Source organism: Polyergus mexicanus, unplaced genomic scaffold (genome assembly GCF_030449975.1).
Source record: "Polyergus mexicanus isolate NDT 795.1 unplaced genomic scaffold, iyPolMexi1.0 SCAF_6, whole genome shotgun sequence".
NCBI lineage: Eukaryota > Metazoa > Arthropoda > Insecta > Hymenoptera > Formicidae > Polyergus > Polyergus mexicanus.
The window spans coordinates 9,533,595-9,545,662 of record NW_027223326.1 but is presented as its reverse complement, the minus strand read 5'-3'; the positions used below and the strand labels follow the sequence as shown (position 1 = coordinate 9,545,662).

At 37.9% G+C, this 12,068-nt stretch overlaps 2 protein-coding genes across 2 annotated transcripts in view; one reads left to right on the top strand and one right to left on the bottom strand.

The window, feature by feature from the left end:
* Positions 1–2,271: 2,271 nt before the first annotated feature.
* LOC138934041 (uncharacterized) overlaps positions 2,272–12,068 on the top strand; it is a 37,409-nt gene continuing 27,612 nt past the window's right edge. Inside the window, exon 1 of the mRNA XM_070297418.1 lies at positions 2,272–2,606. The gene's annotated coding sequence lies outside the window, so the exon portion shown is untranslated. The remainder of the gene's footprint in view (positions 2,607–12,068) is intronic.
* LOC138934200 (uncharacterized) lies at positions 8,652–10,781 on the bottom strand. Its single transcript, XM_070297683.1, has one exon. It carries the CDS (start codon positions 10,727–10,729, stop codon positions 9,281–9,283), a length of 1,449 nt encoding a protein of 482 aa, XP_070153784.1. The 5' UTR covers positions 10,730–10,781; the 3' UTR covers positions 8,652–9,280.

Sequence of the window (12,068 nt, the reverse complement as noted above, 5' to 3'; positions counted from 1 at the left end):
TTATTTGATTTATTATTGAAGCCGCGGCGTGAAATTTCATCGACGTTTCGTGCGCGACATATTTGGCTGCCGATATTCGTCGGTGTGCATTTCGCGTATGCGTTTGTAATATTTGATATAACGCGATGTAAAAGCAGAAAGTATCAACTGAAAGGATTCGACTCTCTTGCTCTATCTCCGCGTTCGAAACACCCTGGACTCGCGACTCTCTCAAGCATCACGCGGGTCTTCGACTACGATCGGCCATCTTCGGGTCATTTTCGTGCGTAGCTCGGGGATATGGGAAGAAAACGCGCGCGCACATCGCAGGATTGTATTTAGAAACATGCAAATCCCCGTCTTTAATAATTAATTTTTCTGTCCTTAAATCATTTTCTTCTTATCGACTTTTTTTTAAACTCGCATATTTTTTTGAAGCGCAGAAACTGATTCTGCTCGAAAGAATCGATCCTCTAGAGAAAGAAAAAGAACAAGGAGAGGGGAATAAGAGCGATAATAATCTCAAATAGATTTCTATATAAATTTCAGTAAATTTCAAAAAAATCAAAACGGCGAATCCTCATTTACTGCTTTATTAATGTTTTTCAGCCGCACGAAATACATTTTTACTTTAATTAACCTTTTCATTCTATCAATTCGATATACTATATTTGTATATAATACGACAGTCACTCGATGTTTTTTTAAGCACTTTCAATATTGCATACTTACTTATTACCTAGCGATATTATAGTCTCCATAATTTTAACACTTACTTTAATGATGATAATCAGAGCAAAGTGACAGCTCAACGATTGATATGGTCCCACAGTGTTTATGAAACTGTCACACTATTGACGTAATGTACTATACTTGGGCATAATACAATAATCGGCCGATACTTTTTTTTCGACATTCCAGACACTACATATTTACTGCGTAATATTTATTCTCGGTAATTTATAGTTTGTCTTAATTTTATTAATATATGTTTAACAAGGCTGTGATATTTCACAGAGTTCTTCTGACACTTACAATGTTCGATCGCGATTATTATGACCACAAGAACGTCTCGAATGTTACAAATAATCGCGTGCAACATGTTATAGACGAACGCGGAAATGACTGATGAATGTCTTAATTTCCGGTTCCGCGAGATATAAGACACTTTGGTCCGATTCCGAATTCCGAGGTTGTATTACACGAATCGAATATATATTGTTGCGACATGGACTATTCCAGCTAATTTCTATTAAACGCGACGTGTACATGTATCGAATATAAACGCGGCATTAATGAATATATACATACATATATATATATATATATATATATATATATATATATATATATATATTGAATACAAAATGCAAATATATCGTATAATAAACTTTCTCTTCTAGGTAATTATTAATAAACGCATTATGATATTTAAAAAATTAATTTATATCACTCTTGATAGTTGATATTACAGATTAGATATTAGATGAATAAAGCGCATTATATAAATATTATATGAAAAAGATTCGAATTAATTTTTACGATAGTCGAAATGGTACTAGCAATAAGCAAGAAACTGTTATCGAAAAATTCTTGGAAGCGAGTCCGGCTGCACTTCGCTTCGCTCTCTCTCTCTCTCTCTCTCTCTCTCTCTCTCTCTCTCTCTCTCTCTCTCTCTCTCTCTCTCTCTCTCTATTTCTTTCTCTCCATCTCCCTTTCTCTTATATTTTTTCTCTCTTTTAAAAGCGCGCTTATCTCGTTACAGTTTTCATCAAAATTGACCGTGTGCATGTAATAGGATATATATCCATACTTAATACGAAGTAGTAGCGCACACACAACTCTATTATATATATACATGTATATATCCGCGCCATTTGTATTACCTATACCAAATAAAGTAGCTAGGGTATGTTTCCGAGAACCATTTCTACACGGCCTCCTTCTATTTTTCGAAAATTTTTCAGTCTCGTCCCGGTTATCGTAAGAGTTGGTCTGACAATATGGTATATGTATATACACGTGTAATATCGCGTTTAATAGAAACATAGACATATTATATCTAGACCGAGCGTTTGCCTTTATTTAAGGAGTGGGGGGGGGGGGGAGCCAAGCGAAAGAGAACGCTATGCTACGTGCGAGCGAGGGAGAACGCAAGGGACACGAAACAGAGTACATCCTTTTCTACGTGCAGCCTGGCCCCCACTCCTCAACACTCGGTCTAGATATACCACGTCTATGAACAGAAATTAACGCTCGAATTGAACTCGGAATCGCGGAATCGGACCACGGTTGGCTAGCCCTGACTTCGCAGAATCGCAGAAAGTCGAGAAGTTAACCGCGGTGTGTATTATCGCGCGGTCATTCGTGGCGTCCGGGACGCGTCCGGTAAAGATTTAATCGCGATCGAATCTCGCGAGGGACGATCTGACATCTCAACGGGGATAAATATCGTCTACAAGTGAGCGCGTGTTTTGTATCGGGAGTGTCGAAGAGAAGTAAGGGACGAACGATTGTGTTCAGCTCATCGCGTCGGTGATGCAAACATGTGACGTATGTATAGGTATACGTGTGCGAGTGACAAGGGAAACCTCCACCGTGCTGACCGAGCTTCAAGTATCATCAAAGTAAGTGGAACTATCGAGAAATTAAATTATCGAGAATAAATATCGCCTGCGATTAAGCATAATCCGAGAGGGATGGGTGGGGATGTGGGGGGGGGGGAGGGGAGGGGGAAGGACGAAAAATTTACAGTGCATCGAGTCGATGAGAACGTTCAATATTTTCGTGAATTTTACACGATCGTGAACTGTAAGCATTGTTAAACAAATAAATGTTCAATTTATCTTATTTCAAGAAAGAATAGATATTTCTCTTTTTATTATTTATAAGACACAAATTATTATTATTATTATTATTTGTTTTTTTTTTTTTTTTAGATTTATACGGATTTAAATTATAGAATACAATGTTATATACGTATTGTCACTCTGCATTCAAGTACGATTATACAAAAGAAATGAGTCAATAATTATAGCTAACAATAATTTTTTCCAATACAGATCTAGTGAGAGATATTTTAAAGCTATGATATTAATCGAAATAAAAAGACAGATGTGGATTATTAAATCGGAGCACATACTTATATATCTTCTGTAATAGCTATTTCTGTATATAAAACGAACTGAAATTGTAATTTTAAAGCTCAAGTTTCAATCTCGCCTCGAAAAACATGCTCTCGCGCAATTGCTACGTTCTTCGTGTGACAAATGAAATAAATCGACATTACCGTGTGTCTACATATATCGAACATCGAAATCCGCAACGCAGCGAAATTACAATCGGTTTCAATCCCGCAGTAACGCGAATAAACAAATTGGCAATAAAGTAACCGGGAATCCGAGTTGGGGAGGGGGGGGGGGAGGTAGAGAAAATCGCACATTTCGTCTGTCTCATAAAGCATGTCCCGCGTCTTTTAAAGCTAGGGATAGGGAGAAAGGAGAGCGGGAGGGGAGGGATGGGGGAAGAAAATAAAGTAGAGAGAATTGTCGGATTGTCCATTGTATGAAATCGATTCTTCCGATCTCCTCGCAGGGACATAATTACGCGAGCTGCAGCGAGGGGCCGAAGTTCCGCGTCGAATATCTTTGTCGCCGATAGCGGTTTATCACCGGGGGTTCTCGAGCATATACTGCCAACTCTGTTCAAGTTGCGTCTAATGTAAGCGGCCGGCCCACCGGTGGCGGGCCGTCGCGGATCATGCCCATCGACCACGCGGCGAGAGTACGACCGTGACGTCTCACGTGTACATATATGTATTGTATGCGTGCACGTGGACGAGCGTCGACCGCGCGTGATAGAAAATTTCTTGAAATAGATATGAATTTATTAAATATTCCTACATCGAATCTTGGTGGCTTCGACGATGTTGCATCGTTTTTTGCACAAATTACGAGCGATCAAAGGCACGCTTAAAAAAGAAAAAAAAAAAACACCTTTATAAACGTTTAAAATTAAAACATTAATGTGAAAATTGCGGAATTTATCCTATTGTTTTCGATATGGTTTTAAATATGTATCGTGCGCTCTGCGTTCAAAGTGTTTTATATTTGAAATGGCAACCGGTACCTAACGATAAAATATTTTATATTAGTATCGAAAAAGTCAGCAATTTATTATGAATATCGTTCGTTTATAAATACGTTTTGTAAATTACGTAAAAACGTATTTTACAATGAACACACGCGTATTTTATATTCCACGATAAATTTTATCGAAGAATTACTGTGTAATAAAAGCAGATTGTTGAATAAATCGGCTTATTCTTATTAAAAAATATTTAACAAAAACGCGGTATAAAAATTTTTTAAAAATTTATCTATTTCTTTTTTAACTCATGCTTATCGCGCGCTTTTGTTGACGGATTTGCTCGTGACAGCTGTATTTGTAACGCAATCGAGAAAAAGCATTCGCTGAACATATATTATAATCATTTCCCCACGGATTTTGATAAAATTCGTCTACTTGAGGTCTCTGTAATGTAAATTTATCAAATATATCATAGTTACGTAACGTAAAGCTCGAGGATGCGCGACACCTGCAAAAAAGTAGGAAAAGTACCTTGGCCGCCGTGTTTACAGCGCAATCGAAAGGCACGATGTGCAGGTGGTAGTATCAAGAGATAGGCGAATAAAAGGAGGCTGTGTGTAGTACTCGTACGGGGAATTCGAGCGAGTGCTCGAATAATCGTTCACTTCCTCTCCCCTCGCGCTCAAATAACTGGAAACTCGTCGACGGAAGTACGTGGAAAATGCGATGTGGCATATATTGTTGCTTCTATTGGTGTTATAATAGCTTTTTTCATTAATTTTGTTCTCGCGACTAATCACGCTAAGCGGCGACCGATCGAGTCAAACGACGACGACAAAAACGTCTATTGGACTCGAATTTTCTCGCATCGATAAATCGCATTGACAGCCTTTAACCGATTCTTAATAATGATTAACTAGCTCCACGTTTTCTCTCGTCTTATCGATGCTCCAATTAAAATATACATAGTGTCTCTGAAAAGCGATCTATTTATTTATTTTTCCATCTAAAAATTTTGCAGTTGAATTCTTCTCAAGGAAAATAATTCACAATTTATTGCGCAATCTATTAAAATTTAATAATAAATATCTTGATATAAATACCTTTTTTATTCAGCTTTTCGAAATGTTCGCGCGCGTTTAAGTTTTATTCGTAATCCTTGAAAGCTACTCGTGCCGTGGCTTTTGATCTGCTATTAAAATAACAGTTGTGTGAAATACCCTGTAGATAAAGTAACAAAATTTAATTAATCGAGGTTAGCGCCGATCGGGATCGCCATAACCGGTCCTAACCGCCCATCATATTATCCTGCGAGATAACCGCTGTCGTTAGCACGACCAGATAAATATTGTCGTTGGATATTGTCAGGTAACTCGGGCGTAACCGCATTTTCACACTCCATTTTTATCTAATATATCTGTACGCGGTTATATTGCTTTTCCTACACTCGCGTATTAATTACAAGTAAATGGTTTTTCGCGCTGTCGCTTGTTCGACAGTTTAATAAATAAGGTTTAATAAGTAAGGCTTAGATTAATTAGTCAATCGGTCGCAGGATATTAACGTGTACGCGAAATACGTATGCGTAATCATACATCGACGTACGCAAAGCAAACGTTAGAGTAAGCAGACAGATTGGAATAAAATTTCGATGATCAAGTGGAGTATTAATAGAGGCGAGAAAAATATATATTACTATTCTATAAAGATCGCATCCGGGATTGTATTGAATCGATTTATTATTAAGAGTTATAATTACATAGAGGTTATTTTCTTGATAAAAGTCGAGCGAATTGAATCCTAATTGAATCTATAACGAGCATATCTGATTGGATTATAATTAATCGAATTTAAATTAGAGATTGTATATCAGTTTTATACATATACGCATATATCGAACAAATTTTATTTCAAATCCTACAAAAAGGGGAGCATGTGTATAAACATATCTCCTTGCATTACTGAAATTTTGTATATTAAAAATTACGACTTCTCTCGATTACAGTCGCAAGAGTCGTAATCGGATCGCGAGCTTGAATCGTTGCTATTATGTGTCTCAACATCAGTCGCTCGAAATAATTCCTGTCGAAGACTGTCTATTATATCCGGTCGTTTATCGACAGACGACAAGTAATCCAAAAGGTCAGCGACGATTTCACGGCGTGGTCTGTTGAAAAATGTACCTACGACCTCGGGAATATCGATGAGCGGCTGCTTCGATAGGACGTGTCTGCGAGAACGATTTTAATGACGTATCATTAATCACGAACATTCCCTGTCGCATATTAAGTACTATAATTGGCACTCCAGACGATTTTTATCAAGTTATCTTTAGAATTGGGATACAAATTAAATTTCAATCCATCAACTATAAATAATTATATTATAATAAAAAAAAAAATATATATATATATATATATATATATATATATATATATAAACAAATTAAATGTATAAATATATAGAGAGATAAATTTTTCGAATCAATTTTTAAGTATTAGTGGCACGTGTAAACTTACCTTAGTAAAATGGTGATTAAACCTTTGACCTCCGGATGTGATTTAAAATAAATTTCGTTTTCCCTTCGAGTAATCATTTTCATTTCATTTAAAGCTTGCTTCTGATCTCTCGTTAAAGCGCCTATGTCATAATTTTGCATGCCATGCGGCGGATCCGCGGGATGGAAAGCATTTTTGGCTTTAAAAAACGAATTGGACATGATGATCGTCGCTTAGATAAGAGAATTTTAGAGTACTGCTCTCCTCTCACATAATTTTTCGGGTATATTAATTTTATAAACTACTGTTTTGTATAATGTTTTTTTTTTATTATTCATGCAAAATTGCAGAGATACGAGGCGGAAATATATAAAAAGTAAATTGAATGTTGAAATATTTTGACATGAATTAGCTTTTGTTTTAACACAAACTAACATACACGCGCGAATCTGCACACATGTGATGCAATAGCGAGGTATAAATATGCAATCTATGACAGCGATACCCAAGCGATGACTCATGCTACGTATATGTATACTGCGAAGATTTGCAAACTATAAGCTTTTCTAGTTAAGATACATTTATGTAGAAAACCCAAGAAGAGTATTTATACGTTAAAATATGTATAGATCATTACTCTAATAATATAGAAATTGATATAAAATGCTTATCAAATTTTGCAGACATTGATCTTAGGAAATGCAAGTTAATCCGCGCAAGATAATATCAAAAATAAACAATGATACAATGTATCAAAAACGATGTGACATGTAAAAAGATCTGGGATATATCTTTTTACGATCAGAAAGATACAGGCATATAAAAAATCATTAATTCAAATATATGTTTTAATTTAATTTTTACAAATCGTTTACATCTCGTTTTAGTTAAATGTTTGTCATGGATGTTCCATTTCGATAGGTTTTCCGAGTGGAAAAAAAATGTTGCGTATTTTTTTTTACGATTTGAGGTAAATTTATTTCCAAATCGTGTTTTTGCATTTTAAATAAAAGAGCCACGCTGACTAAATTTTTTTTTTTTTTTTTTTTTTTTTTAGAAATATCCAGTTTGTTCTATTTTTACAATAAAATATTGCAAATTAGGGTGTACAAATGATATTTACATCTATTATTACACAATTGCTATGTCTAATTTACTAAGTCTAGTACATATTATAAAAGCTAATTATCATAATCTTTTTATCTCTCCTTAAATATCGATACAAGCGACGTCATATTTTCTATCGCATTCTGAGAAATACCTGTTTGTGGTATCACGATTGCCTTAAGAGAACTATGATACACTCTTCTATTTTATTTTTTTACCGCGCAGGAGGACGTTGAATCAATAGTCTTTAATAAGTCGTTGGCCGTAGGCCGTCACTTATCGATTCCACGCGATCATTATTGCGCTGTCGGGAGCTTCGCGATTCAAAGTAATTTCCGTCGAGTACTATTTACACTTATTAATCGATTTGTTTATTCTTCTATTGACTAGATACCGGAATTTTTATAATAACAACGATATTTACATGTCGTGGCGCGCGGGAATAGCATCTCTCTTTATTTTAATACTACACTCTCAGAAAGGATTTCTGATAACGAGACAAAAAATATTCTTCACATATTTAATCGTATCACAACCTTATGCAGTATAAAAATAAAACAATTTTAAAATTAAATCAATAAATCCTTTTCTTCTCTCTCGAATTAAATAAGATTGTCTTGCTATCTTGAGACAAGAGTAACATATACAAATCTAAGCTTATATATTCTTGCATTTAGAATAACTTGATGTTAGATTGCTACAAATTTCCATCTTCATCTTTGTGAGAAAATTAACGGGATAGCATTTTATTCTAGATTTAAGAATTTTTCATTTAAGATTAAAATATTTCTTTTTCAATAATAAATATGATTGTCGCTATATCGATCCTATTTTATGATAGATTGAAGAGTAATAGCATTAGATCCGGAAATCTTTTCTGTGGGTGTAGACATAAAATTGACATATACTATAGAAAAAATATATATATATCTCGTATATTTTGATCATATATTTTAATCTATCAGCGCGCGTGAAGAAAGATCGCTTCCTTCTCTCGACAGGAAGAAATCACGTTCCTGCATTTTTTATTGCATTTTTTTAGAGGCGCCAAAGATTGCCCGCGTAAAAGCGCGCGCTTCTGATATATCGCCCGCGTTGTGCAACTAACGGATTAATATTCTACATGTCATAAAAAAAGGTACGAGGCAAAGGGGGGTGAGTAGACGGGTGGGCGGCGCGTCGCGAATATGGTAATTAAAATGCTCCGGCAGGAAACGACGTCGCGCCGCGACTCCTTTATTATCCGCCGCGCGCGCGTCTCGACGCCACGAGTTTTTCCGCGGCGCGACTCATCGCTCAGCCCGCGCCCATCGGATATTGTAGCGACGACCGTTGATTCTTTGCTTTGTTTTCTCTGTTTTCTTTCCTCCATAGGGGGGTTTCCTACGGCTTGCGCAAGAAAAAATGCAAATGCTCGCAGCGCGCGAGCGCGACGATACAAGAGGAACTTTGTCGTCGCCATAAAATTGCGTAACGACGATGACGATAGACGGGTATCTCGTGATTTTCTACGCTCTAATTGCGATCTACGAATATTGGTTTATCGCGTTTTTTTTTTTTCAAAACACGGATTTTAATTTTGCGCAAAGTAATTAAGGTTGATATCTTTACGAATTTGTCGCGGTAGCTTCTCGTTTCTTTGTGATGCACCGCAAGTTGCTCGCAAGCTTCTGTCGCATCTTCTTGTGGGTAGCGAGCATCAGGAGCCACAGTATCGGCCATATCATCCGGCATATCTTGAGCACCACGAGTTTGTTTAGGCAGGCGAAGAGCAGGCCGAAGAACCAGGGCGCGCCCATCAGCAGGTACAACTGCAGGAAGAGGAAATACTTCTTCTTGAGGGCGTTGGTGTTATTCCTCGTCGCTATCTCTGTGCTCTGTTGTATCCGTATGATCTTGTACGTGGTAAACACGAATAACACATTATTCCAAAAGAGCGTCAACAATGGTATGCCGAAGAAGTAGATGTTTACCACCAAGTTTGGTCCGCCGCGGTACCGACGATAATTCGGTTTCAACGGAAAATCGTCCGGGATTCCGTGGAAAAATTCCAGGATTAAAGCAACGATGGCAGGGATGAGAGCGCCGCCCCAAGCAAAGATACCGTAGACAAGAAGTCGCTTGTTCTCCTCCTGATTGGTCTGCTGACCGGATCCTACCATCCACCGAAACCGTGTAATCGACAGTGTCATGTCGAAGCAGATCACGTTGAGCCAAAATACAGTGGCGTTCGTGAAGTATTGCAACACTATCCATAGAAACGTGGCGAAGTCATCGCTCATCGGACAATTGCACAGTTCACAGAAGCCGAGGAACATCAGAATGCATCCCTGCAGCAGCAGGCAGATGTTGTGACGCAGCACCGCGCGATTATAGATGCTCTTGCCCAGTTTCGGAACGGATAGATACACTACGACTACGATGATGCAGAGAATTACGTGGGCCACGTTGGTATCCATATAGGTCTGAGCGCCCCAGAAAAAGACCGTTCTCAGATTGTTGTTATGGTGAACGTTTCGCTCTCTGTCCTCCTTCGTCATGTTAGCCATGGTGGTGATGGTTGTTACGGTGATGATCATCGTAGTCTTCGTCACCGTCATCATTTCCGTCCAGTTTTCCTTATTTACAGTCATCTCACTTGAGCACTTGATGAGCACTATCGTGCCGTTGATCATATTCTCGATACAATAATCTTTCGGTTCGAGGAACGTCGTGTAGCCGCGCACGGGATGACGGTTCGTGTTGGCGTCGTCGACGCGGCAGCTCAAGCTAGGCACGGACGCGAACATTGTAACAATCTGTTGGAGAGGCTCGGACGATATCGTTTGCCAGGCATCGTGCGTGGTGTAGTTGAACTTGTTCAGTTCCACGTGGATGCATTCGAGATTCTCATCAAACGCGTAGTCGGCAACGCAGCACTTTGTCGGCGCGTTTGTTTCGTGTACGACTTTCGTCAGCGTAGTCGTCATCGTCGTCGTCGTCGTCGTCGTCGGGTAGGTCACGGTGATCGAAGTATGGCATAATAGGAGAATCGCGGACAATCTCGACGTGTGCATCCTGGCCTGACAGATTTCTTCGCACTGACTGACCGTTCGGGCTGATCGCGGACGTGTCTTTCCCGATGTTTGACAAGTCGGAAATAACCAGACCGACTAGTGTCTAGCCGATGTTTTGTCCTCGCAATATCACTGTCGCCTTTTTCTTCCGTTTCTTCGGATGACGCAGCCACGCCATACCACGTGTGCGTTTATCGCAAAAGGCGTGTGAGATGGTAGTGGAGACAAACTCAAATAACGACATCACTGATTATCATTGTTGGCTGCGAATGTTACGTGTGGTCAGTTTTCGCAATCGCAACACAATATTTTGCTATTATATGCGAGAATTTTTCGATATTAAATCGATGAAGATTTCCGTCAAGATTTTATGATAATAATCATATAATTGTCGTAAAAATCATTATATAATATTGTGAGAATAAATAGATAATATATTATTTTAAAAGAGACTTTAATAGAGAGATAGGAAAGAAGGCACGCGCTTTCATATATATGAGAGTTAATCCATTTTTAAATATATTTAATTGAAAGAAAAAAATATGTGACATGTACAAATACATTGTCATCTGTCGTTCATTACTATTGATTTCAGTGTAACTTTATTAATTGATGATTGATTTGAGATCTTTTATGAATTGATATAACTTAAAGAAGGAATATTTATCTAGACATATCTCCTGATTTCAAATAGATGTAATCATAGTATTAGTTAAGCATAAATCCATACTTACAATTAGACGCTTTATGACTTTCTTTTCAAACTGTTGAGACACAAAGTACTAAATATATATTTGCGACGTAGTGCTGCGAGAAAATAGCACTCAATTTACTTTACGACCGATTAATCGTGAACTACCAAAGGATTTTAACATATTTATATAGCAAACGAGCAGCTACTTTGGACGCGCGGTCACAACGTGCGTGCCAATTGCGCAATGTTTTTTTCTGGTGTCATATTTTTCCCGGTATTCGAGGAGCGAACCGACGTGTTAGGGAAAATAGCTTTAAGTAATGCCATTGTCACATGTGATAAATTCTCATTTCATTTTGTACGACAAAGGTATCGGGACGACGACGGCTGCTGCGGAATAGTGGAGAACGGACGCGTGAAGGTCAATGTTAGTAGATGAGAAGGGGGAAGAAGAGAGAAACAAGATCGGAAGGAGTAAAAGGAACTATAATATATGTACAGCAGGAGTAGTGTGTCAGCGGCACTTATTGTAACTTGTCTTATTGCTACGTCAAGAGATTGTCGATGTAAATTACAATCTTTTTGCGAAAAGATGATTGCAAGTCGTGAAAATGAATTTCACGAAATTAATCGCGAAGTTGTGAC

Bases quoted from the DNA above. Each gene is read 5' to 3' on its own strand.
- LOC138934200 (XM_070297683.1), bottom strand. From the start codon at position 10,729: ATGCACACGTCGAGATTGTCCGCGATTCTCCTATTATGCCATACTTCG.